Source organism: Hemicordylus capensis, chromosome 1 (assembly GCF_027244095.1).
Source record: "Hemicordylus capensis ecotype Gifberg chromosome 1, rHemCap1.1.pri, whole genome shotgun sequence".
Taxonomy (NCBI): Eukaryota; Metazoa; Chordata; class Lepidosauria; order Squamata; family Cordylidae; genus Hemicordylus; species Hemicordylus capensis.
The window spans coordinates 15,828,152-15,854,424 of NC_069657.1; the positions used below are offsets into that span (position 1 = coordinate 15,828,152).

The 26,273-nt window shown below is 43.8% G+C and overlaps 1 protein-coding gene across 5 annotated transcripts in view; it reads left to right on the forward strand.

Moving 5' to 3' along the window:
- Positions 1-25,927, forward strand: part of BRF1 (BRF1 RNA polymerase III transcription initiation factor subunit) — a 310,658-nt gene extending 284,731 nt beyond the window's left edge. For 4 of the 5 annotated variants that reach the window (XM_053252511.1, XM_053252521.1, XM_053252537.1 and 1 more), the window contains 3 exons: positions 10,018-10,069; positions 12,957-13,128; positions 19,937-25,927. In XM_053252511.1, coding sequence (XP_053108486.1) covers positions 10,018-10,069; positions 12,957-13,128; positions 19,937-19,974 — 262 coding nt within the window. In that variant the 3' untranslated portion in view covers positions 19,975-25,927. Of the gene's footprint in view, positions 1-4,406; positions 4,664-10,017; positions 10,070-12,956; positions 13,129-19,936 lie in introns of those variants that run through there. The other variant, XR_008307877.1, reaches the window with a different exon arrangement.
- The last annotated feature ends 346 nt before the right edge of the window (positions 25,928-26,273 follow it).

The window sequence follows — 26,273 nt, forward strand, 5'->3', positions numbered from 1 at the left end:
TTATCTTCTATAGCTCAATTGAAGACAGAACATGAGCTAAGCAGATTCTACCGTGAGCAGACACAATGACAAATTTTGTGCCATAACAGTTTGTCAGGAGAATGTCAGATTTGTCAGCTTTCAGTGTTAAATGGCTTGGTTGATGGGTGTATTTGCATAGCTTTCAAGCTGGTCCAACCAATTTATTGCCTTGGGCTTGGTATGTTTTTTTTAATTAAAGCCTAATTTTTAAATATATATATATATATATATTAAATATACATCCCACTCTTCATTAAAGCCCAGAGTGGCTTGCAAATAAAACATAAAATAAAATATTACAATAAAACATTGTACAGTCATCCCTCCCAAACCACGGGGGTTGCATTCTTGCAAAACAAATGCAAATTCATGAATTCGGGGTTGGTGAATAATAGGAAACAATGGGAATGAGGGGATTACGAGAACCGCAGTTGTGAAAGCACCGCAAAACAGGGGCATAGCAAGGTTGGAGTGGGCCCAGAGATGAGATTTTAAAATCCCCCCCCCCACACACACACACTCTGCTTTCCTCTCCTTCCAGTCCAGGGCCTCCGCACACCCCAGGCCCCCAAGGATTTAAGTCTGAGAATTCTAAATAAGTATGCTGCCTGGAAATACATTTCACTGAATACACACGTGCACACTTCACAATATCCATTGCTCAGCTTTGTATAATTAAATGACATTTCAACTACCTTCAACTGAAAGGAGCACCTAAGAGAAAGGAGCACTATTTTTTAGTGACTATTTTGAGGCTATTCTGCTAAGGCTCACATGGGCGCGGGAGTGGGGATCACCCTCTCCTGAGATTTGAGGACATGACTAAGCTGTAACCATAGTTCTGTGTGATGTCTGAACCTGTCCAATGCTGCTTTGTTAGAAACTATTTGTTTTAACCTATATGCAAATTTAATTGATCATATAAATTGTGTGTGTTAAGTCAATTAATTGAGCAAAGCTTTTTTGAATGTGTGACACCCTTAATATAAAACAATACATGCATTTTAGATGGGCAAATTTGCAATTAGGAGTTGTACTCAATATGCCCTAGGTAATATTTTAGCGTTTTGGAAGCCTATCAGTCTGCAAATGTGTAGTTCAGTAGAAAGATGATGGCATGCCATGCAAGATATCCTATTTGGAGAAATCATCTTAAACCACAAAATGCAGCAAGGTATCTCCTCCTGTATGGAAACTCTACACACGCATCTCTAATACACACGGTAGTCTAAAGAATGGAATGAACGTCTTGGGTGTTGGCTGAATGTGAGAGTGCATGCTTGTTAAAAAGTTGGATAAAGGACTCTCTGAGCTTAGACATCAGTGCCATTCCCACCCAGGTCTAGCACACAGCTGTGTTTTTCAGTGCTGGCATATTGCGGTATCTGAGCCCTCACTGGTTAAATGAAACAGCAGAAGGAGCCAATATTTGTAGCCATGGCAGCCAGTGATTTACTATTCCATATGGCTGGTGTGGCAGCAGCTGCTCTCTGATAAAGAGGTCAGGGCATTTGGGGCATTAAAACACACATTCATACACACATCCCAGGAAAACTTTCTCTATATCACGTACAGTAAAAGCTAAGAATCTCTCTCTCTAGAGAGAATGTGATCAGCTGGGGAACATAAAATGTTTTTCTCCTCTTTAAAGGAAAGTGGGTGGGAGGGAGAGGAAAAAACCAAAATCGTGTACAGTACTTTCGGGGAAAATAACTTGGTGAAGTTATTGTTGGTGCTCTGGGCTTCTGATATTATGTCCCCATCTCACCCCTCTTGCTGTAAAATTAGCACCTGTGCCATTACCCATCAGAGGCAAGGTGGATAGCTTTAAAAATCAAGCCTTTTGCACTGCAGTGACCTCTCTGTGGCATTCCTTCCCTAGGGAAGCCAGTTCATTGGGAAGTCAGAAATCGTTAAAAACATTTATTAATCTTTCTGGACCCTTTCCCCCTCCTTTTAAATGAAGCAACTTGACTACCTGTAAGTGTTGTGTGTTTAGAAAATAGTAGCTGACATTCAGAGCAGCATTAGGACCATGTAGAAGTTATACTTCTGAGGTCACAAAGTACTTTTGGAGGGAGTAGAGAGCAGCAAATATTGCTATCCCCTCCACCTCTGCCCATGTTTGCTTGGCAACACACTGGGTTGAGTTGTGTTGCAGAGGCTTCCTCAGATGCAGGTCCTGTTGTGCACTTCTAACACTGCTAGGAATGTCAGCCTTCTGAATTTAGCTGTCCATGAAAGTGGTTAAACAGGGAAAAGGTGACCTACTACCTGAGAAAGAGACCAAGTTTGGCGAGTTTACACACCCTCCAACCACTAGGTAATACTACCCTGTTAAACTTTTATTGACTCTTTACTTAGTGCATCACCTAACTTATGGGAGGAGAGCTGGTTTTGTGGTAGCCAGCATGAAATGTCCCCTTTGCTAAGCAGGGTCTGCCCTGGTTTGTACTTAAATGGGAGACTACATGTGAGCACTGTAAGATATTCCCCTTAGGGGGTGGTATTGCTCTGGGAGGAGCACCTGCATCCTTGTATGCAGAAGGTTCCTTCACTGGCATCTCCAAGATAGGGCTGTGAGAACTCTTCCCTCTAAGGTGTGCGCATGTGTGCGTGCTCACAAGTTTTTGGATGTCTGCTGAGTTCATTTTAGATCCCGCTCAGGTTGAATCAGGAAGGCCCCATTCTGGAGGCACATGCACACACACTGCTTTGATACTGCTGCCCAGAACAAAACTCATTCCGCACAGAGATGAAAAAAATTAGAGGGACCACTGGCTGAGAGAGTCTCCTGCCCGCAACCTCGGAGAAGCCGCTGCTAGTCAGTGTAGACAATATTGAGCTAGATGGACCAATGGTCTGACTCAGTAGAAGGCAGCTTCTTATGTTCCTGTGTCCCTAGTTTTGCTATTATTAAGACTACTACGTTTATCATTATGCTTGCTCTCTGCCTCTCAAGGGACTGTGTGTTCCACTTTGGGCATAGCCAAGTAACTGCTAGATTTTATTTTTTCAAATAAGTGGTTTTGAAAGCTATCTCTAGTATTTTGTCCCAGTGGCTCTTGGTACAAAATGACAAGTTCTGTTTTGCACCAACAACTACTATGACTACTGTGAATATTTATGTACTATGTTATGTACAGTATAAACATATTCCTGTTATGTACAGTACAAACAGCCACCTAATGGTGCAGCGGGGAAATGCTTGACTAACAAGCAGAAGGTTGTCGGTTCGTATCCTTGATGGTATGTTTCCTAGACTATGGGCAACTCCTATATCGGGCAGCAGCGATATAGGAAGATGCTGAAAGGCGTCATCTCATACTGCACGGGAGGAGACAATGGTAAACCTTTCCTGTTTTCTACCAAAGGAAAACCACAGGGCTCTGTGGGCGCCAGGAGTCAAAATTGACTTGACAGCACACCTTACCTTTACAGTAGGAACATAGGAAACTGCCATATACTGAGTCAGACCATTGGTCTAACTAGCTCAGTATTGTCTTCACAGACTGGCAGCGGCTTCTTCAAGGTTGCAGGCAGGAATCTCTCTCAGCCCTATCTTGGAGAAGTCAGGGAGGGAACTTGAAACCTTCTGCTCTCCCCAGAGCGGCTTCATCCCCTGAGGGAAATATCTTGCAGTGCTCATACATCAAGTCTCCCATTCATATGCAACCAGGGCAGACCCTGCTTAGCTATGGGGACAAGTCATGCTTGCTACCACGAGACCAGCTCTCCTCTCCTACAGTACAAACACTGTACTGTTTTTCGACAAAAGTTCTTGAAGTGATTTTAAAAGAAAATAAATAAATAAATACAAAATAAAGTACCAAAGGGCTCACAACCTAAATAGAAGCATAAGGAATGATGCTGTGCTAAGGTTGAACTGGGACAGTTGCTCTCCCCCTACTAAATCTAAGAGAACCACCACTTTAAAAGGTGCCTCTTTGCTCAGTTAGCAGTGGACCAAGCAGAGGCTAAGCTAATTAAGTCTTCATAAAACCTCCTGAGCTCTATCATGTTACTAGCATCAAACTTGGGGTGGGGGTGTTTCTTGATCATGCCCCTCTGCCTATCTCTCCCCTCACCCCTTTTTTTTAAACTAACATCCAGCCTGAAGAAGCGTTCTGGAGAACTGGAATGCTTGCTCACAGCTTTGTGACATTTTAGGTTGTCCTAATGAAGGTATTGCTGTCCATTGACTTTTGGATTTTTGTTTCTAAGATGTTTAAGCTGACAGTTGTCCAGGAAGGTGATGCTTAAAGAAAATGATTATTACTTTATTACTAGTTGCTATATTGTTTTCTTTTTATGATTGTTTGAAATGCTTTATTTTTGTATTTTATCCTTTTGCATAATGGTTCATCTTCTCATTGGTTTGTAAGCCACCATGAGACTCCACGGGGTGAGCCAGGAGGCAGAATAGGAATCTCAAAGGACTACCCTCATCCATGTGATTCTGCCTGAGCCCTTCAATTGGCTTCACAGGTTCTGCTTTCCAGCCAGTCACAACTCACTATACGGAATAGATGCAGGGGCTTTTTCAGTGGTGGCTCCTCAATTGTTGAACATCCTTCTGGGGAAAATCCAGCCAGTTACCTCTCTTACCACCTTTAGGCAAGCTACTAAGACATTTAGAGAGGTGTGTTTTTGTTTGTTTTTGTTTGCCCTTACTTTTTGTGCAATGTTAATTATTGTTAATTAATGTTAATGTTGCTTTGATGCTTTGCTTTTATTCTAATTAGTTGCATTTAATTTTATGGTGTGCCACTTTGGTTACCCTTCCATAGGAAAGTGATTTATAAATAGTGTGAAACAAATAAATGAATTCTAGAATAAAGATGTACTCCTTGTTCTTGAAAATCAGAAATGTGCTTGCACCACAGTTCCTAATAATTTTTTCAGTACATCTTTATAACATTCATTGTGGCATTTTAATTAAAAGGAAAGTGGAATATTCTCTGTCTGTACTGTAGGGATGCCTGATTGCTTTCAGGGTGAAAATGCACTCTCCTTGGCTTTAAAACAAATGTCAGCAATTCCAGTTTCCCTGGGGGCTTGTTCAACAGCTTGTTCCTAATTGGAAGAAGACCGAGTCTTCAGGGTCCTCTTTCAAGGTGTGGTTTCTTCTGTGATGCCAAGCATCCTTAGCACACTCTGGTCTCCATGTTAATCAGTGCAATCACTGCTTTTATTCTTAAAATAAAGACCTTTAATATCCTCTGTGCTGATGCTTAATGATGTGAAGATGCTACTAAATAGATTGCCCATTAAGATCACCTTCTAGCTGTCTGTCCTATAGTTACTGTTCTCTTGATGTATTACAGCTTTGCTCTCTCAGGGCCAGTACAGACACCAGTCAGCAGATTAACCCCCTGCTAACCATGGTTAGGAAACAACACTCCCTTTCTGCAGTCCCTTGGACCAAATTCTTCCTCCCCCTCCTTAATCACAGTTAAGCAATTTATCAGTATTGATGCGAGGTACTGTTAAGGTTAACCAGGGTCTCCTTTGCTCTATGATGTGATACTGTACCATGCTGACATGACTTCCATGCTACAGGCTCTTGAGCAATGTTCCCTGTAAAAGGGATTCCCAAATGTTGTTGACTACAACTCCCATAATCCCCAGCCAAAGGCCATTGCAGCTGGGCATGCTGGGAGTTGTAGACAACATCATCTAGAAATCCCTGTTACTACTCTCGAGGGTTCTTGGAAGTAATACATTTTTAAGACCCATATTAGTCAGCCCTGCTTGCCTTGTCTTGCTCTGTCCTGTCAACGAACAGGAATCCACAAGGTAGGACAGAGCATCTGTCAAACAGCAAGGAAGGCTGGAGTTTGCAGGACCTTGGAGAGCTCTGAGGGAGCAACTTGCTCCAACAAGCAGAGTAGCCCTTTCGGGCTCTGCCTACCTGCCAGAAGAGTTCTGCATTCCCTCTCCTCTCCAGCAGGTTCCTCCTGGCCTGTGGCTGGTCCTGGCAAGCAGGCACTGAGGAGCACAAGGTTCTTGGTATGGAAGGGGCTGATTCAGAGAGGCTGAGGTTCAGGAAGTCCTAGTCCTGGCCTGGTGTCAATGCCTGGGACTCAGGCCAGAACCTTTCAATCTGCTTGACTCCAGTCTGCTCAGACTGGAGGAGTCATCGCACTGGTGGACAGTCCTTGTCTGGAGTGGAGTTTGAGACTGCATGTGTGTGTAGATGTCTCAGCAGTGGGGATCCTTAGATCCTTCGGGGCCCATTGGCTCCGTTCTTCAATCCCCCACTGGTTCTGCTTCTGTCTGACCAATGGGCACCAGACAAAACATGCATAAGATTTTTAAGGTGACTAAAAGGCAGCTGAAACATTGTATGCATTGTAGTAGTCAAAGCCTTGCAATGATGACTGGGGAGGTGTCCTGCTCCGTCCTTTGTGGTGATGACAATATACATGTGGAAATACTCCTGCTCTACCATCACTTCTCCAAGGGTACCTGGCCATCTAATATCAGTTGTTATGTCTTTGCTTTTCCTTCCCCTTGTTCCCTTGGGTATTCCCCAAACATTCCAAATACTTTGAAAATCTATGTCCTGGTCCCACAGTGTCATCTTGATTCCACACTGAAGATGAGGGGCAAGGTGAGGTTGCCAATGTGCAGCCAAAAGAGGGCTGGGGGGACCACTCGCCAAGTGTAGTAAGCCCAGTCAGGAGACATGGAAAGCTGGAAGGGAGAGAAGAGGGGGCTGTTCCTCTTGTGGAGTCTCCTGAAGGCGGGGGGTACAAGTCAGAAGTTAGCCCTGAGAATGTTTGGACTGCGGAGGTCTATTTAAACAGAACAAGGATGAGTGTGCTGGTTCCTAGTGAGCGGTGGGGTACAGGGGAGACATGTTTTGGAGGAAAAGGAATAGTGTGAATACAAACCCCTCCCCTCTTATACTGAGATGCTGGGGAAAGGGACAGAGAGGGGGAATGGACCGAGTGTGGAGAGAATTCACAATCTGAATCTTGGAAACCGGTTAAATTATGCAGACTAAAACAATCATATTTATTTGGCATTTTTAAAGCAAAACACCCACAGCCCTAGAAGAAAATGTATTGTACAATGCTTCATTTTGTCTGGCTGCTCTGAACATTTCTGAGTGCTCTTCATAGGTGGACCCTTAACATATGAGGCAGCACAATGAATCTGAAGAATTAGGCAGACGACGAGATAAAACAGATTCCTTTGATTTTCTCGTAATAGATTTTGCTCCCTTCCTTGTAGGCTTAGGGTGGCTTACTGTAATTATAATATATAGAATATATTGCTGTAATAACCTTTGCATAATCATTCCTTTGCACATACACAGCCCCAAGATATCAATTTGGGAAAAAGAAAAACCCAAAACCTTCTAAATTAGCCTCTGGAAAATGCTAAAGAATTTTTGTAATACATATTAAAGCAGTGAACAGTGTCATAGGCAAGTATGTGCAAAAGTGTGTCTTTGTATTTACCCATTTGCCATCCTCAAATGTAGGGAGTAAATCTAGCCATCTCTGGGTCTTGAGTAATTTTTAGGCCAAATTTAGACAGCCATGCAAGACAGCAAGTCATTGCTTTTGTGCAACGCAGCTGTTGATATCCAGAGCAGATGCTGCGTTTGGATGCATTAACCCTGCCCTCGGACCACTACCCTTGTTTAAGGCCCTTGGGCTATCAACTGGATAGGTGTCTTAATGCTGCTCTTCGGTGAACTTCCCTGCAACTCTGCCAGCTCTTTGAATTTTAATATTCTGTGATAATGAAAGCCTTAAGCTCTTCACTCATTTACTTGAGTCTTGCTCTCAGTGGTAAAGGGACCTTTTTTCTCTTTTAAATTATTGAAGAACAGCTTGTAAGGAAACACAAGTCTGACACAGGAGGTTTGGGGAGGAAAGGGCAAACACTGAAATGTGTTCTTGGCAATGCATTTCCTAGAAATGAGGTAGAACATTCCTTGTGCAATTAATGGCTACGTTCTCTTGGAGGAATTTTAGCTGTTATAACTGTTGTTTAAAAGCAGTTTATAAACTAGCTGGCCCAGGCGCAGAGCATCTGCACCTCCCTTTTTTCTACCCCCTCCTTCCCCCCTTGTTCTCGGCTCTCCCGCTAGTTCTCTCCTCACCCCCTGCCACCGCTGCTTTCCCTCCCCCCTGCCGCCGCCATTTTCTCTCCCACTCCCAGCAGCTTGCTCACAAACTCAAGCAAGAGCTGCCATGCATGGGATTAATCACGGGTACATCTTAGCGAATTATATATATAGAAGATGATTATCAAAGCAGTTTACATAGGAAACTATGGAAGGAAAACTGGTCTTGTGGTAGCAAGCATGAATTGTCCCCCTCAGTTTGCATTTGAATGGGAGCATCCTCATGCTTGCATGCAGAAGGTTCCAAGTTCCCTCCCTGGCATCCCCAGATAGGGCTGAGAGAGACTCCTGTCTATAACTTTGGATAAGCTGCTGCCAGTCTGTGGAGACAATACTGAGCTTGAATGACCAGTGGTCTGACTCTGTATAAGGCAGCTTCCTGTGTAAACTATATTAAAAATGGTTCCCTGTCCAAAAAAGGATTCACAATCTGAAAAGAAACACAATGGAGACATCAGCAGCAGCAACCATTGCAAGGACTCTATGCTGTAGTTGAATAGGGACAATTGCTCTCTGCCTGATAAAATAAGAAATTCACCACTTTGAAAGACATCACTTTGCTTAATTAGTGGGGGCGGGGAGGCATGTTGTCTTAGCTAACATGGAGTAAAACAACTGAATGGTTCTTTGGAGGCAAAGACAGAGTCAATAAGTCAAAGAAGCATGAAGGCCAGCAACTGACTATCCAGCTGCCATCATTCAGCAGCTCACCTGAGGCCAAGCTTGCTACACCTGGCTCCTTCCTCGTGCCCTTAGACCTGCAGTCCTGGGGAGAGGGAGCCAGGAGCATGGAGCCAGGCAGTGGACAAGCCATTTGCCTGCACTCAGGAAATGAGACTGGGTGAAGAGGGTGTCTCACAATGTCTTGAAGAGACTTTGGCTTGTGGGAGAGGTAGAGAAGGCTGCCTCAAAACAGTGTTATGTACTGGAAAGCACAAAGGCAGCCTCATTGCAATTGCATTTTATTATTTTATGTAAGCCACCTTGGGTATCTTTCTGGACTTGAAAGGCCATCAGTTTAGCCCTAAATAAATATGTTAAAATAAAAATAATGATGCAGGATGAACCTTACCAGTAGGCTTACCAGTAAGATTATGAGATAACCTGACGTGTGTGTGTCCATTTGTGTGTGTGTGTCACCCCCTAACAACTTTTCAGTGCCTGGACCAATATGAACCAAATTGGGTGCAGTTGTAGGGACACCTCAATGGTAGTTTGTGATGATGGCATCCACCCCAGTTCATGATGGCAGATGTGTGAACGTTTGAGGCACAATTGGGCTAACTTTTGGACCGTCTAACCAATTTGAACCAAATTTGGTACAGTTGTAGTGAGTGACACACAAGGACATCTCAATGGCATAGATTGTGGTGATTTCATCCACTCTGATTCAAGATGGCGGACGCGTACATGTTTGAGATGCAAGTGAACCGCCTAATTGGTTTGAACCAAATATGCTACAGTTGTTGTGACACATAGGGACACCTCAAATGCATAGTTTGTGATGATGTCATCCACCTCAATTCAAGATGGTGGACGCTTGAATATTTGAGGCACAAGTCAGCTAACTTGTGATCTGCCTAACTGATTTGGACCAAATTTAGTCCAGTTGCAGGGATAGTGAACGGAAAGTAGGCAGATTTGTTCTTTGGGGTTTTTTGTTGGTTTTTTTTGCTAGAGTTCTTGTCAGTTTCCATGGGTTTTGCAATTTTCATTTTTCATTTGGTAACAGCATTTGCGTAAAGGTGCTAATGCAACCAGTTGTTTTATATTGACAACATAGACTGTCTCAAGCTGTTCTTTCCGTTTTGCATAATGGGTCTAACTTCTCAAATTCTTCTTTTGCCTAGGTTAAGGCCCTTGATTTCAACACAGCTAGCAAAAAAGCCTGCAACAGAAGAGGTACAATAATTGGTCAAATATTTTTTATTTCCAATACCTGCAGCAATATCAGATTTATCACCTTGCCATCCCCACCTTTAACACCTTAGCTTCAAGAGTCACCTTCTCCCACATTACCTGCCTGCATATTAAGATCATTCTTGGAATCTCTTCTCATGGTGGGGTAGGGAGCTACCTTTGGTGGGAGGGGATCAGGGAACAGGACATTATCAGTTGTGGCACCCCAGCATTGGAATATCTTCCCTAGGGAGGCTTGCCAGGTGCCCTGATCTCTCTTCAGTACCAAATACTTTTTTTTTTTATTGACCCAGGCCTTTTAGATATTTTAAGTCTTCTGTCTTTTAATGCTGTTATATTTATTGCTGCTCCACAGTTGTGTTATGTTTTGCTTTGTGTTGGTATGTTTTTAAATAGAGTTTTAAATTCCTTTTAATCCATTCTGGGTGCTCTTTAGACTGAAGAAGCAGAATAAAAATATGGAAATACATACTGCTGCATGGTTTGATAGACCAGGCTGAGCTATATCAGTAAATGCATGTCACTAATTTGCACAAGGTGTACTGTTTATCTTTTGCAGTATAAATGTGTGAACTATTGGCACCATTTTGAAAACTGACTGATTGATAGCTGAACATGTTTTTACAGTGTCTCCAGTTGGGCAAAATATGCATGCGTACACATCCTTCCTATGAGTTTAAAAGCCAAGCTCTAGTTCAGGTTGTCTGGTGGAAACTGATTGAGGAAGTTCTGCTAAAATGAATTTTTGACAGCTTCATATTAAAATGATTAAAAACACTGATTCACACCCCAGCCCCCCTCCAAAACAGCTTGCGATTGTGCCAGGGGAAACACTTTTTTTCTTTAACTTTTTAATGCCATCCTCATTAGAAAAACTGGCTCATTTTTAGCACAGAGACGTTTGGGAAATGGACATGATAATTAGAAGAAGGTCACGCTTTAATTAGGGTTGTGCAATTTTAGAAATAATGGTTCAATTGTAGCTCCTTTTTAATTCACCTATTTTTCTGTGAAAACATTCAAGGCAGTTGGAAACTCCTGGCATAACAATTATACAAATTGAGATGCCGTTTCTATTAATGCAGCTCTGTCTGCTTCTTTTGATTCTTGAATTCCCTGCAGTGGTGTCTTGGAGTTCTTGTGTTGCATAATGTCCCCGTTTTGGCTTTCCAGGACTAACATGAAAGGAAAAGGTTCTTAGCCTCTTGACCTGTTACTATTAAGCTTATGTGGGGCTGCCTTTGATGACTTGGGCTTCCTTCTGACAGGGTAGGATAATGGAAACCCACTCTAGTCATCCCTGAGCTCCTACACTGGCTCTCTGTTGTCTTTGGAATAATTCTGGGTTCAGCCCTCAATATCTTGGGACCCAATTACCCAAGAGACTTTCTCCCCTTTTGACCTTGCCTTGTTGTCCTTCACATCAACGGGGAATACGCTCATAAAAGTTCCTGTATGTTCATCCTAGGCAGCTGTCCCACAATTACTGACCTCCCTACCACAGGGGACTGGCTAAAACTTAAGACCCTTTACTTGCTTGTGTATTTGTGAGGATCGGAACATAGGAAGCTGCTGTATACTGAGTCAGACTATTGGTCTATCTAGCTCAGTATTGTCTACACGGACTGGCAGCAGCTTCTCCAAGGTTGCAGGCGGGAATCTCTCTCAGCCCCATCTTGGAGATGCTGCCAGGGAGGGAACTTGGAACCTTCTGTTCTTCCCAGAGCTGCTCCATCCCCTGAGAGGAATATCTTACAGTGCTCACATTTCCAGTCTCCCATTCATATGCAACCAGGGTGGACCCTGCTTAGCTAGGGGGACAAGTCATGCTTGCTACCACAAGATGTATTACATCTAAGCCCTGGTAAAGATGCACCTGAGAAAAATGTGCTGCCTTACCGATGGTCTGATTACCAGTGTGCTCAGGGCTGGCCCTAGGGTTTTTGATGCCCTAGGCAAAGTTTTATACACTCTTTCTCTCTCTCTTTCTCTCTCTCTCTCTCTTGCCTCAGCTTTAACTTGAACTGGCTCATTTGCTGATATGGGAAAGAGTTTGGGATGCGAGAGAAAGCAAAGCAAGGCAAGGTTGGCCTTGCTCTCACCTGCTCTTTCTCCTCCTCTTCTCTGGGGAGGAGAGTGAATGGGCATTCCCAGCAAGTCAGTCATATCAGTTGTTGCTTGGAAAGGGAAAGAGAAAGGGAGGCATGTAGTCCACCATCAAGAATTGGTACCCCAGGCATCTGCCTAGGTTGGCCTAGTGGACAGGCCAGCCCTGAATGTGCTGAATTATCAGAGATCCTTTTAGGGAAGATGCCAGGAGTGGAGCCCAAGATCTTCTGTATACAGAGTGCAAATGCTCTACCACTGGGCCAGGGCCCTTCTCCTAAATAAAAAAAATGCCTAACTTGCTCTCTTTCTAATTGCACCTAATTTGACTCATGGGTTATACATATTGTGTCATTATTTTTCTTTTGTACTTATTTCTTTCATCTGATGTTTGGCTGAAGGCAAACATATTGAGAAGAAATGCTGAAAACTTTCCCTAAAGAGTTTTGCCAGTACCTCTCTATCCTTTAATAGCTGTTTTTACCTGACCGTACTTTGATATCAGTGTGCCTTAATTGTATTGCTCATTCAGTCTACTGTAATGCTTTGAAATAGCTGAACCAACTCTTGAATTTTCCCAGAAGAATGGGGGTGTTTCTCAGGATAGTGATAAGCTCCTTAGCTTGGTCTTTGGAGCTTAGTTCAAGGGACAATCAGGAATGTGCTAGCAAGTTTCTCTCTCTTTCAGCTGGAGGTTTTAAAGGGGAAAGGTGAGATGTAGGGAATGGATTTTTTAAAAAATGATCTTTCTCTTCCTTTGCAGGCAGTCTTTCCAAGCACTCAGTCAGAAGCCCCAGAGGTTGAAAAGTCAGCAAATGTGCTAGTAGAAACTGGGCCTGTATCTTACAACCATGAGGAGGATGTTGTTGAAGAAGAAGAAGTAGAAGAGGAGGAGGATCACTGCATGAGCGCCCTTCAGTTGATGGGAGGAAACGGTAGGCCATTTGTGCATTTCAAGACTGGGGTGGGGTGGGGGAAATGTCATGGCCACTTCCAAACTGTTCGTTTGTTCATTCATTCATTCATCCATTCTGTATGCCACCCCAAATTCACATCTCTAGACAATTTACAATAAAACAATACAGTTTAAACAAAGTCAAACCATTAAAACTATTTAAAACGATGATAGATTCTACACCTCTAATATATTTCTTCCCCAAGAAGTTTGACAATCAAGGATAGTTCTGTAATAATTTCCCAGATGTCTGTGAGAGCATGGCCAGTTCAGACAACCATCAGGGGTTCCCAGCCCCTTGGTCTGGGGAAAGGGAAGGCCAATGTGGCTGAGAATTATGGGACAGCACCATCCTATCCAGCACGTGTGCCCAGCATTTTAATGAGGTAGGAGGAAAAGCCGTCCCACCCAGCTCCTGTCTTGCAGACACTCACTTCCCCTTCCTCCTGCCTAAGTTTTTGCTAGCACATGGTTGAAAATCAACAGTGCACCTGAAGCTGGGTAGGATGCTTGTTCTGCCCAATTCACAATCAGTACCTTAATCTTTAGGGAACCTGTGAACGTTCACTTGATAACTTTCCCCCAAAGTCCTGTCTCCCTGGGAACAGCAGTAAGGAAAGGCCTCTCTCAGTGCAGATTTAAAGGCAGTTTTGGCATTAGCATCAGCTGATGAATCCTCATCCTTTCCCCTGAAGGATGCTGATTCTAAGTCCCTAGAGACAGAAGAACTGTGTGAAGGGGCTGGCCTCTGTGGCCTCAAGACTTCTCACCTAGACACTTCAGGGCATGTAAGTTGAAGCCTTGGCCCTCCCTTCTAGGCTTCATTATCAAAATGCTTCCAAGAAATAAAGTAGCTGATCAAGAACATAGGCCATCACCACCTTTTTGTGTATTGCTTTTAAATAAGCAGATAGCGGTCTGGTTTTGTGATATGCATATTGACTGTACTTTAAAGCATAAACAATGCTTAGAAACATTGCTTACCAAAAGAATGACGATGACAATGAATATTTATATACCACTTTTCAACAAAAGTTCCCAAAATGGTTTACATAGAGAAATAAAAATAAAGATGGAACTCTGTCCCCCAAGGGCTCACAATCTAAAAAGAAACATAAGATAGTCACTAGCAACAGCCACTGGAGGGATGTTGTGCTGGGGATGGATAGGGTCATTTGCTCTCCCCCTGCTCAATAAAGAGAATCAGCACTTTAAAAAGGTGCCTCTTTCCTCAGTTAGCAGGGGAAACCCGAAGCTATCAAGTAAATCGGATTCTGTGTCTCTAGACAGGACCGAGAATATATTCTGCAGTTAGAATGCAACGTTATTGCTGTATCGAAGTGCCTCATTACAGCGTAAATATATACATATAGCCGAAGACTTGACATGGAAGTCACTAATTGTGAGGTCTGACAGTGTCACAGGGAGAAGGCCGACACTGGAGTGTTGATTATTTACTATGTGTGCATCTCGACGCCCTTAATTTAGCAGCGAATGTGGATTTCAACTTTTGTGCTAGGTCTATAGAATAATCATAACAGACTAGTTTGATTTGAGTAGCAAGTAATCACTCTAACTGTAGGAAACGCTCTTTCCTGTAGCATATATGATTAGAATTGCATTCCCAGAGAAGTGCACTTGTATAGGCTGGCCTATATTTGCTGAAGGAAATTCAATAGTGATGATGGTGGTAGTAGTAATAATAATAGTGATAATGATAATTATAATTATGGTAGTTACTCCACAGAACTAGTTAAGGGGCATTTTTCTTCTCTACTACTGTAACTATTTTTAAATCATTCTGAAAATATTCAGCTCTCTGTTCTGCACCATGCTGATACATTTGCATTAGGGAAACAACGCTTAGGGATATTTCTCCAAACAGTGCAAGACTGCAGAATTGGCAAAGTGAGACTGTTATATATGCCTATTCACAAGTGGATCCCCTGATAATTAGACTGGGACCATACTTTTAAATTTTGTTTTTAATCTTATTATGATGTACCTACCTTTTTTAGGTGCTGTAGCAATTTTTTTTAAAAAAGGAACACAGTCCCTGCCTGCAGGTTTCCAGTCTAAGAGATGCAATAGAAATGGGGGAAAGGATGGGTAAGGAAGAGGAGAACAAGCCTGCAGAAGTGCCACTTCTTGTGAGCCATTTACCATAAGACAGGGGGTTCTCAAACTTAGGTCCACATAATCCATAAACTCCCATCATCCCCAACCAAAATGTTTTTTGGCCATTGTAGATGGGGATTATTTTGGGAGATATTGGAAGTCCAACAACATCTGGGGACCCAAGTCTGAGAACCCCTGCCATAAGAACACCAGAAAAGCCCTGCTGAATCAGGTCCAAGGCTCATCCAGTCCAGCATCCCACTTCCCACTATGCCTACAGGTAGCCCACAAGCGGTACATGGAGGCAATAGTTCTTCCCTGCAGTTGCCCCGCTAACAACCAGAATTCAAAGTAGACTGCCTCTGAACCTGGTGGTTCTGTTTGCTTATCATAGCTAATAGCCACTGATAGAACCATTCTCCATGAGTTAATCTCCTTTTAAAAGGGAATTATCATTTTCAAAGCTGCTGGCTGTCATGGCAACTTGTGGTTTCGAGCTGTATAAATTAATGATATGTTGTGTGAAGAACTATTTACTTTTGTCTATCCTGAGTCTACTGCCACTCAATTTCGTTGGGTGAACTTGACTTTTAGTATTATGGGAGAGGGTAAACAAAATTTATTCTCTCCCTCCTCCTTACAAGGTTTAAATTCTCTCTCTCTCTTTCTCTGCACACACACACTCACACACTCTTAGCATTCAGGTCATATGGTGCATTGGAGCAGCAGCTATTGTTATGCTACAGCTCCCATCATCCCAAGCCACAATGGCCTGGGGATGATGGGACTTGTAGTCGAACAATACCTGGGGACTCAAGTTTGAGAACCTCTGATGTAGCTCTAAAAGGAAGAGCCCCCTGGGATGCTGCACACCCCAGCTGCAGCTGCGCTTGTGTGGTCAGCAGGGCCATGCAATTCATCACAGTTGTTGTGTGGAGAAGCAGGGGACATGGGTAGCCTGTTGTTGCCAGATTTGGCTTATTTTAAGCCAAATTTTGGGTTGCGGCCCATTTGACCCACGAGTATACCCCTTAGGTATATAAGTTTGAGAATCCCTGAGCTATAGTTTACTAGTCATTTGTGCACCAGGTTGCCAACCAGTGTTCTCTCATTTTCCCCCCATCTGTGTGCAAAATGAGTTTTGTTCTGAGTGGCAGTATCAAGGCAGTGTGTGCACACATACATTCAGAGTGGGGCCTTCCTGCCTCAACCTGAGCAGGATCTGAAATTAACTGAACGGACGTCAAAAAACATGCGTGCACACGCACACACCCCTACCTTAGAGGGAACACTGATACCAACCTGGGAGCATGGGAAGTTGTGGTGTTACCATGTCCCATGTCAGTGGTGTCTGAGCACATTGCAGTGCGGTCCAGCCTACCCTCTCGCCTGCTTTCCTCAAAGGCTGCCCCACAGCCATGCAGGGCCTGTCCCTTTATAACCCACTGAAACATTTTCTGTTTCGTTAAGCGAGTGAGCTGGGATATCATATTTGTCATTGCCATAGGCTGCAATAAAAATACCCAAAGTAAGGAAAATGAGAAAATGTCCAAATAAATAAAACTGAGCCAAAATTAAAATATGTCTCTAGGGATTAGTATCTCCATAGAGGGAATTGCAGTGTTAGACGAACCTCCAAAGCATCAAGCAGAAATCTGTAGACAAAAGAGATTACAGCCATATGCTCAGAGTACATTGGAGAAAGAGTATCACCACTGCAATAAATTAAATTTCTGGGTTGGGTTGGGTTTAAATCACTGCTATGGCTGCAGAGTTATGTCATGATAGATACAATCATAGGATAATAGGAAGCTGCCTTTTACCGAGTAAGTCCTTTGGTCTATCTAGCTCAGTACTGTCCACACAGACAGGCAGTGGCTTCTCCAGGGTTGCAGGCAGGAGTCTCTCTCAGCCCTATCTTGGAGATGCTGCCAGGGAGGGAACTTGGAGCCTTCTGCTTGCAAGCAAGCAGATATTCTTCCCAGAACAGGCCCATCCCCTAAGGGGAATATCTTACAGTGCTCACGTGTGTAGTCTCCCATTCGAATGCAAACCAGGGCAGACCCTGCTTAGCAAAGGGGACAATTCATGCTTGCTACCACAAGACCAGCTGTCCTCCTGATGGGAAGTGCTGCTGTGGGGTAGTGTAGTGGGATTTTTAAATGGGGAAAAGGGCATAGAGCCCAACCCTGAGTTTGTTTGTAACTCTTACTATGCCTTTAAGATGGCTGCTTTTTAAAATGGTTTATTGCAGAAGCTTCTGCAGCCCCAAAGGCACACATATACATCTATGTTGCCACTTCACCCCAAATAGGATTCTACATCATTAGAAGAAGGGGGTGAGGGGTGGAGTACATGGACATGTACATGAGTGGCAGGCAGAGGAAGGCATAATGTGGTACAAGAGAAACAGGTAGGGACTTCTGTGAGGCTTGAGATTCCAACTGGATGGATAGAAATGACTAGCGTCAAAGAAGAAAGCAAGGAAAGGGGTGGGTGGGTGAAACGATGGGCAGAATTTTGAATCCAGCTAGGGTGAACCCATTCTATGCCTTAGGATGTCACCTTTCCAGCAAAGTCTGTAAATGAACTGCCTTAATGCAGGGTTAGACAACCTGAGGCTCTGCAGCTATGGTTGGGCTACACTCCCATCATTCCCAGCTGCAATTTTGTACTTTAGGTTCAAAATTCTGCTCATCATTCCATTCCCTGCCTTAATGAGTTCAGTATATCTAGAAACACTTGATGTTTTGCATGCTGTAGAAATAAATATTCTCACCAGCTGCTTTTTCTGACCCACTTTCAAAATCTTTGTCTTTTTAAAGTGCTTCCCCTGTTGATTGCAGTTCTCTGTGTTTCCATGCAGGCTCATGCTTTTCCTGCCTCTTTGTATATTAGGGACTATCTCTGCTGTTTTCATTTTGTTAGGTGGCGCCTAGTGTGCAGTTTAGATTTAGCGGCTGATGTGCACGAACCCATTTGGCCAGTTTGAAGGTGGGGGGTTCACACTTTAATGGTGGGGGAGGGTGCACTTACCCCTCCATCCATCCCCCCCCCCACCGACACTGTGTTTTAAGGCTCCTTCAGGGCGGCAGCATACCTCTCTGCAGCCCTATCCCCTCCTTGCCTGGAAGTACCCAGAACGCGCATGCGCACACTGGGTGCACATGTTGGGCAGGCATGTGCGAGAGTGCAGCAGCAGCACATGCACCCGGTACCTCTGGGCAAGGAGGAGACAGGGCGGCAGGGAGGTATGCTGCCACCTTGGGAAAAGCAGAGGGAGGGGTATGTGCACCCTCCCCTGCCCTTAAAGTGCGACCCCACCGCCTTCGAACCACCCCCTCCTGGTTCCGTGCACATCCCAATAGCAGGCAATAGGAGCTGCAGCTACAGCTACGCAGTAAGAGGCCATTCTTAAGAGCTGGAGAGCTTCCTTCCTACTGCTGTGCCCACACGTGAGGTGGGGGAGTGATATTCTACAGTCTTCTGTACTTCCAGAAGTGTTCTGTACCTTTCAAAAATATATTCTTGAGGGCTGCACAGCCCTCAGGGACATATTTTCAGAAGGCACTGGGCACTTCCAGAGCCAGAGAAGATTCTATGAAAATTACTCCCCACCCACACAGGTGCAGCAGCAGAGGGGAAGCCCCTTTGCAGCATGGATACCTCTTTCTGATGCATCCACGCTGCCTTTGGATGTCAGCCACCATTTACAACCTGCTTCTCTTTTTAAAGAAGGAAATTCAAAGTGGCTGACAAAGCAAAAACAGCAATAATGAGATTAGGTCTAGGAGTCACAGCAACATTTCTATAACACGATGCCAACATTTCACTAACAAAAATCAAAACCTAGCACCAAAATACTAGTAATATCGCCCTAACAAATATAACAGCATTGAAACAAATGCAATCGTAGTCCACTTAATAACAGCCTAATTTTTAATAGTAATAATAATAGATGTGGTTCTTATTATCTGACAGTGTTCTGAAATAAAGTCTTTATCATGCCTTTATCTCACTCCGCTAGGAGCTCTGACCAGCGTTATGGAGATGGCTCAAGCTCCGTGTTAATGACTGTGAGAGAATGATAAACAGAGGCCGACATCCTGACTAGCGTGGCATGTGTGCATCAGCTCTGCTTTCTGGACTACTGCTGCAGATCTCCCCTTCCCTCTGAAGCATCTTTCATACTCACCAAGGATGTAATTTGGAGTGTTAAAGTGTGCTTCAGAGGTAAGGGGAGACTGGTGAAAATCAGACCCCTGCAGCTTTAGTCCTTAGCCCAGTTTGCTGTATGCACACTGCGTTAGGATGCTGGCCCCGGTATTCTCTTATAGCCATTAATATGAGACTTGAGCAGTTCCCATAATGGACCAGCCCTTACCCAGCTTGCCATTGGCCTCTTCCTGAACTAAGTAGGCTTTCAGTCACAGTTGGGCGAATACCTTGCTCTCTTCCAATATCTGGCTCCTGCAAGATTTTCTTATTGGTTGTGATTATTTCAGCCACCACCTGGCTGCAAGGACTGCTTCAGCCTCTGTTCTGCTTGGGTCCATGGACCCTGGCTTGCTTTAACAGGTCTTTTACAGGCACTTGTTGTTTGCTGCCAGGGATAGGCTAGTGAACAATACCATTGTTTCTGATACCTTTCCCCCTCTTTGTGTTTTCAGATTATGGCTGTGATATGGATGATGACGATGGATATTAGTCTTCTTTGTCTCCAAATCGACCAGTGGAAACAGCGAAAGGAGAGGCCTAGAGATGTAAATTGAGCCCTTCTGACTTCTAAAAGGAAGTTCTTTTAGTTTGTGACCTGTTCTGGTCAGTTTAGGTTGATCAGTTAGCATACTTGAAACTTTTTTGGATCATGTTCTAAGGAAGAGGATTGACTGAAGCAACCGTTACAGAGAACGAAGAGGAACCAGATCACTGGCACAATGCAGCATGTGTGGCTGGATCTGTCTTGTGGCTGACCTTGATTTAGCCATGTTGCTATAAAGCTGAGGAGCGAAGCATGAAGTATGCAAAACCTCCATGTGAAAAAACTTTGGACTTGTGTCGTTTACAGGACGGTGGCGCGGGGGTAGGTGGGTGGGTGGGGAGGACACGTCCATCTCTAGCAGAAGCCCAGCTCTGGCAGTCTCCATGTTTCCATGCTTAAAACCATTGAATTAATAGCATTGGAGGCAACATGTAGAAAGCCGAGGCCTCCGTGAAAAACCATTTCACACATGTGCTTTTTCATGTTGCAACCTTCTCCTAAGATTAGTGGTCATTATTGGAAGGAAGGAAGAAAAATAGTCTGAAGATTTCCCTTTTTCTTTTTAAAGTTGCATGCTGTATTACAGCAGAGGCCTCAGGGGTGCCAGCACCACATTTGGCATCTTATCCTCACCCACCCACCCCCAACCCCAAAGAAAGTTAAGCCAGACCTTCACTTTGCTCACTGTTGCTTTTAGATAGAAATATGTGTGGAGGGTGGGGAGTTCAAGGGAAATACTTAGCATCCCTGTTGCAGAATGTGGGTCATTTTTGTGTGCCTGTCATAGGCTTTCTTTCCCAAGCCATAGTGCAGGATGTCCTGGGGTTTTTTGGTATAAGGATGTTCCTGGTCACCTAGGCACATTAGGCAGATTTGTCTCCCAAAATGTGTTCTGATTCCCCCCCCACACACACACACCATTAAGCAAATAAGCTATTTTTAAAAATGCTTGGCTTTAACATATTTTAATTTAATATTTAATTAGATTGGCACGGGTAGATTTGGAGCTCAACCATTGAAGAAGCTTAACCAAGCACTGCTGTTTCCATTCTGTCCAATAAACCCTACTCCAGACATTCTGGAACCTACACAATTATGATCCTAAGGCTAAAACAGACCAACAGCCTCCTATCCCAAACTTGGCAGGACCAACCCTTCTCCAAGTCTAAATCAGTAGGACTGTGGTCTCGGATGTTAACTGTATTTGTGTCTGACTCCTTTTATTTCCTGTTTCCTCATTTATTTGCTGTTGGGGGCCAAAACACCAATGTTCTTGCTTCTGTTCCTCAGTGAGTGAGAAGGGTTTCCAGCCTCATGGCTTCATAGTTGATTCCTTGCACTATCTCAGCCAGAAAATCACCCAGTTCTTTGCATTGGCATTGTCCATGTCAGAAGTCAAGTGACTACCTCGTCCTATGTTGTTTGGTTTTACAAGAGTAAGGGCTGAGAAATCCTTTTACTTCTGTCAGTTAAAGACTGAGATGGAAATGAAAAAGTTCAAGGCCTGGTTCTTACAGAGATGGTAAACCTGTGTGTGGGCTGAACGCTTCTCAACATAAACAGCTAGCATGTCAGGCAGAAAACCACATTTATATGTGGAACGACTGTTTTGCTTGGTGGAGAATCAATCCTGTGAGCCCCCACCAACAGTCTGAAATGGTATATCCCAAACATGAATTTATTAGCTCCATGAGGACTAGGCCCAGGAGTCACTGAGAGAGCTTTGGAATGCTTCCTTCCCAACAGTAATCATTAGAGATGGGAGATGGAAAGAAGGAAGTTACTCCAGCCCAGTGGGACGTCCTATAGTCCAGGGCTGCACAACATCAGTCCTCCTGAAGATGTTGGACTACAGTTCCCATAATCCCTGACTATTGGCCACTGTGGCTGGGGATGATGGGAGTTGTGGTCCAAAAACAGCTGGAGGGCCAAAGTTGTATAGCCCTGGTCTTGTCGATTTAATCTCTGTCTGCCATTTATTTATGTGCTGAATTATTTTGAACTTGTACAATCAGATCTCCTTTTTTACAATTGCATTGTGGCTACTTTTGCTTTAGCAGAGAATGGTGGGGCAACAAAACATTCAGTGTGAGAGAAACAATAGGGGCAAAGCCAACTTTTTCATGGACCAAGATGTTGCCTTGAGTTGCCAGCATCTCACTTTGGCAGGTGCTTCTGTAACTTTGGGCCAATTCATTTCCAGGTGAAGTCCTTGTGCAGTGACTAGAGCACCTCAGTTCACTCGAGGGACCATCTCTCTCAACCTGCCACTCCTTGAAACCTTTTGATATTCCTTTATTGGGGGAGAACAAAAAGACAACTCTTTGCATCCGGGGTTTTGAAGGGGCTTTGCTGCTCAGAAATCTAGTCCAATGCCCAGTTCAGCATCATGGCAACAGCCCCCCCCCTCCCCAAAAAACCTTACTTCAATATAAATGGAGCTCTGCATTGGTAATTGGCTTTCCTTGGGACTGTTTTAATCAGAAAAAAGGCACATGGAAGGGGGGAGGGTTAACAAAATCCTCCCCAAGCAACCAGCATGATTCTAATCCAAATCCTCCTACCATGTGGCTGTTTTTTATTTATTTATTTATTTATTTATTTTATTCGATTTCTGATGGGGGCGGATCTAAAAAGATAGAAGATCTGATGACAGATCCTCATCTTCTCCCCTTTCTCTCTTGGAAAGAGCTGCTTTGCTGCCTAATTTTGTTTTGGATATTGAGGCAACAATTTCTCTCGCCTCCCTTTCATTCAGCCACAAACCCCAAATGCCAGGCTCGAGGGGAAAGGCTTGTACATATGATTTTTAAAAGTTGCAGTTGTGTACTAGTCTCGTAATGTGCATTTTATTTGATTTTGCCCATGGGCCGTGTTTTTAATTGGCAAAATTTTAATAGATTCTCAAAACTGTGGGGCTTTCTTCTGAAGTACAAGTTGGTTTACATATGAAGGAAAAACGCTTGCGTAACCTTGGCTCTGAAGGAGCTATGGAGGTGAGTTCTTCATTGCCCAGAATCCTGCCTGAATTTTATTTTCTGTGAAATGGTTTGAGATTTTCTCCATTCCCACCTCGGTAGTCTAAGTAGACTAAGAGCAGGATCCAAAGGCTGTTGGTGGAATGTGTGCAGGGAATCCTTTGGGGTTCGAACCTCAAATCTGCAGCCCGTGCACAAAGGCCCTTTATCTGAAGGAGTTGGGATGTTCCTATGGCTTTCTCTCAATCTGTCTCAAAAAAAAAAAAAAAAGCAACCCCATCCCACCCTCCGCACTTAAAATGTGAATAATACGTTGGATATCTAGAACCTCTGCTCCTGAAACTGAATGTTGTGGCTGTCAAAGAAATAGAGAAAATGTTCAGTTGCGGGAGTTTTATACACCATCATAAGATTTTGTTAAAACTTGGTCAGAGAGTCTTGGCATCCATTTGGAATTAGTTGTCTAACAAACGTCCACCACTTCATGTGGCTCACATCCATCAAACTTTTAAGAGAGCTTTTTAAAAAAATGCTTCGCTAAAAACATGATGGCATTGAAGAACATAATCCACTGTTTGACCAGCCTGTTTCTCTGTACCAGTTTCACCATACTTGAGCAGCAGAGGTGATTGTGTGGTGGGGAAAACCCAAAAGCCTGAATCTACTGTGGGGATTTCTACTTCCCTAGTTATATCTTCTAAACCTGTTACTTGCATTACTCTAGTGTCATAGCAGACACAGCGGAGTTGCTCCTTTTCCCATCACTATGCCACAGAAGCCCACGCGTAGCAGGCGTTCACCACATCAGTGTTCAAGCTCCATGGGGAGCAGCTGCAGCATGGCCCCACATGGTCTGGTGCTTCTTATGTTAACCGGCCAGTGGTGAGAGGCTTGGCCCTGTGGCAACTCCCACACTGCTGGAATATCCGGGATCTTGGACCAAAGACCAGTTCTAATTCCCATGAGTCAGGGGTTCTCAAACCTGAGTCCACAGATGATGTTGGACTTCAGCTTCCTTGACATAGACCATAATAAAGGTTTGATTGGTTAAAATTAAAAAAATGAGAGCTGAAGTCCAGCAACATCCGGGAACCCAAGTTTATGGACCTCTGCCATAAGTAATAGTTGACAGGCCTGTCAAAGAGCCTTTCAGGAGGTAGCAGCCTCCATGCGGTGCTGTGACCTGCTGCCACCAGCCATGGGGTGATCAGGGGATTGATGTGAGGCTACAGGAAGGTGTTGTTCCAATCCACCTTGAGTTCCTAAGATTTCTCAAACCTGTCTCCCATGTATCTAATTTATTTAATGCTACATGGAGATTACTTTTCCCTTTTTCTTTTTAATGTTCCTTCCCTCTTGGTGTAACTAAGCTCAGGAAATGCAAACAGATTAGCTGATGCGCCTTTCTGTTTTCATAACTACTTAGGACATTTTTGAAAAGGCAAGTGCAGTGTTAACTCTTGTCTGCCACTGTTAGCACACCACTGTGACCTTGGAGGAGACATTTTGCTGGAGTCCCAGGAAGTAATGTGAGCCTTGCCATATTCCAGATTCAAATGATCAGAGATTGTAGGGTTTCAAGGAGAGTTGCCTTTAGGTTGGGAGGTGTGTATCTTAGCTTTTTCTGCATAGGATGTATTCTCAAGACAGCTACATTAGGCAAAATCTTTGAGCCATTGTGCTATGCTTTTCTACCTTGATGCTTTAAAAAACTCTGTCACTTGGTCCTGGTTCATACAATTGTCAGGGCAGTAGCAGAGGAATTGCCTGCCTGCCCGCCATGCAGACAGCATATAGTGCATGAGTAGGCAACCTTGGCTCTCCAGCTGTCACTGAACTACAACTCCCATCATTCCCAGCCATTGTGGATGGGAGTTGTAGTTCAGCAGCAGCTGGAGAGCCAAGATTGCCTATACCTGATCTAGTGTAAACCAGGCGCTCCATACTGACCCCTGATTGTCTGGGGAGGTGGAGAATTCCTTGAACACAGACTTCCATATGATCAAACATTTGTGCAGAGTGCCCAATTAACACTAGGGTGTCACTTTGCATGGTGAAGGAGGTGGGTGAGCTCACTCTACCAGCCACACAAGTGATGACACTGCCCCACTAAGCATATGAACTGGACCATGGGGAAACACTGAGGGTGACAGAAGATGTCCATTACTGGAGTCTCCTGTTTAGCATTGTCTTTCAAATGCCTTCCATGTTAGTTCTTACTCTGCTATCTGCATTCTCTTGGAATTGTTCGTGTTTTCTTCATCTTCATATTGGGCCAGTTCAGACAATACCTTAACTGGCCCATGTGAATAGAAGGGCTGCACTGAGGGTGCACCTCTTAGGATGTCTTCTGCAACTGTCCAGTGCTCTCCTGGCACATCCCTTCATTGTGTGTGGGGGGGTGAGCTGTCCAGTGGCCATTAGGCTGAACAGCCCATCTCCACACGGTGAAGGGATATGCCGGGGGAGGCCGTGGACACCTGTGGAAGACCATTCCAATGGGTGCACCCTCAGCGCAGCGCCTTTCTAATCACATGGTAAGATATCCTCTGAACTGGCCGACTGTTTATGTTCAACTGATCACACAGCAACTGAACAGCTTTTTGCTGGTGTCACATTTGATTCAAGTGAATACCCACAAATTAAAAAAATGTAAGCTTATTGGAGGGCCATTTCAGAACTTGCCATGAGCCACGTTGAGGTTTTTTTTCTTTTTCAAACAAGTGTAATATATCTGCTGTAAATATAGTTTTTTTAAGTCACCTTTTATTATGCATTCTTGCAAATATTGGCCTTTAGTTTCTTGGTCTTTTTTTTTAATGACGTGTTCGACTTCAGTGTGATTTGAATAGCAGTGTATAAAATCTCCTGTTTATACTCTTATTTTCTCTCTATAAAGCAAGGCATTTCTAATCACTGAAGTGTGTATTTGTCCGTGTTTTTCTTTAAAGGCAGATACAGCAATACACATAACACAAGCTCTCTCCAAATCACATAATTATAGCAACAGTAATTAGCAATTCCAAATGTGACTTTCATCCTCATCTTTATATGGGTGTAAATAACTCAGTAAACGAGACAGACATTGGCTATAGGATCATGCTCATATTAACACAGCTTGATCTCCAGAAACCATTGAAGGGCCGAAACTCATAATGGGGCAGTTTGGGAAGGTGAGCTCAAAGGTTCCCTGCCGGCTACCTAAGTTTGGGACTGATTTATAAGAGAGTCATTGCAGTGCCAGCTCCTCCCCACCATGGCTGCAGC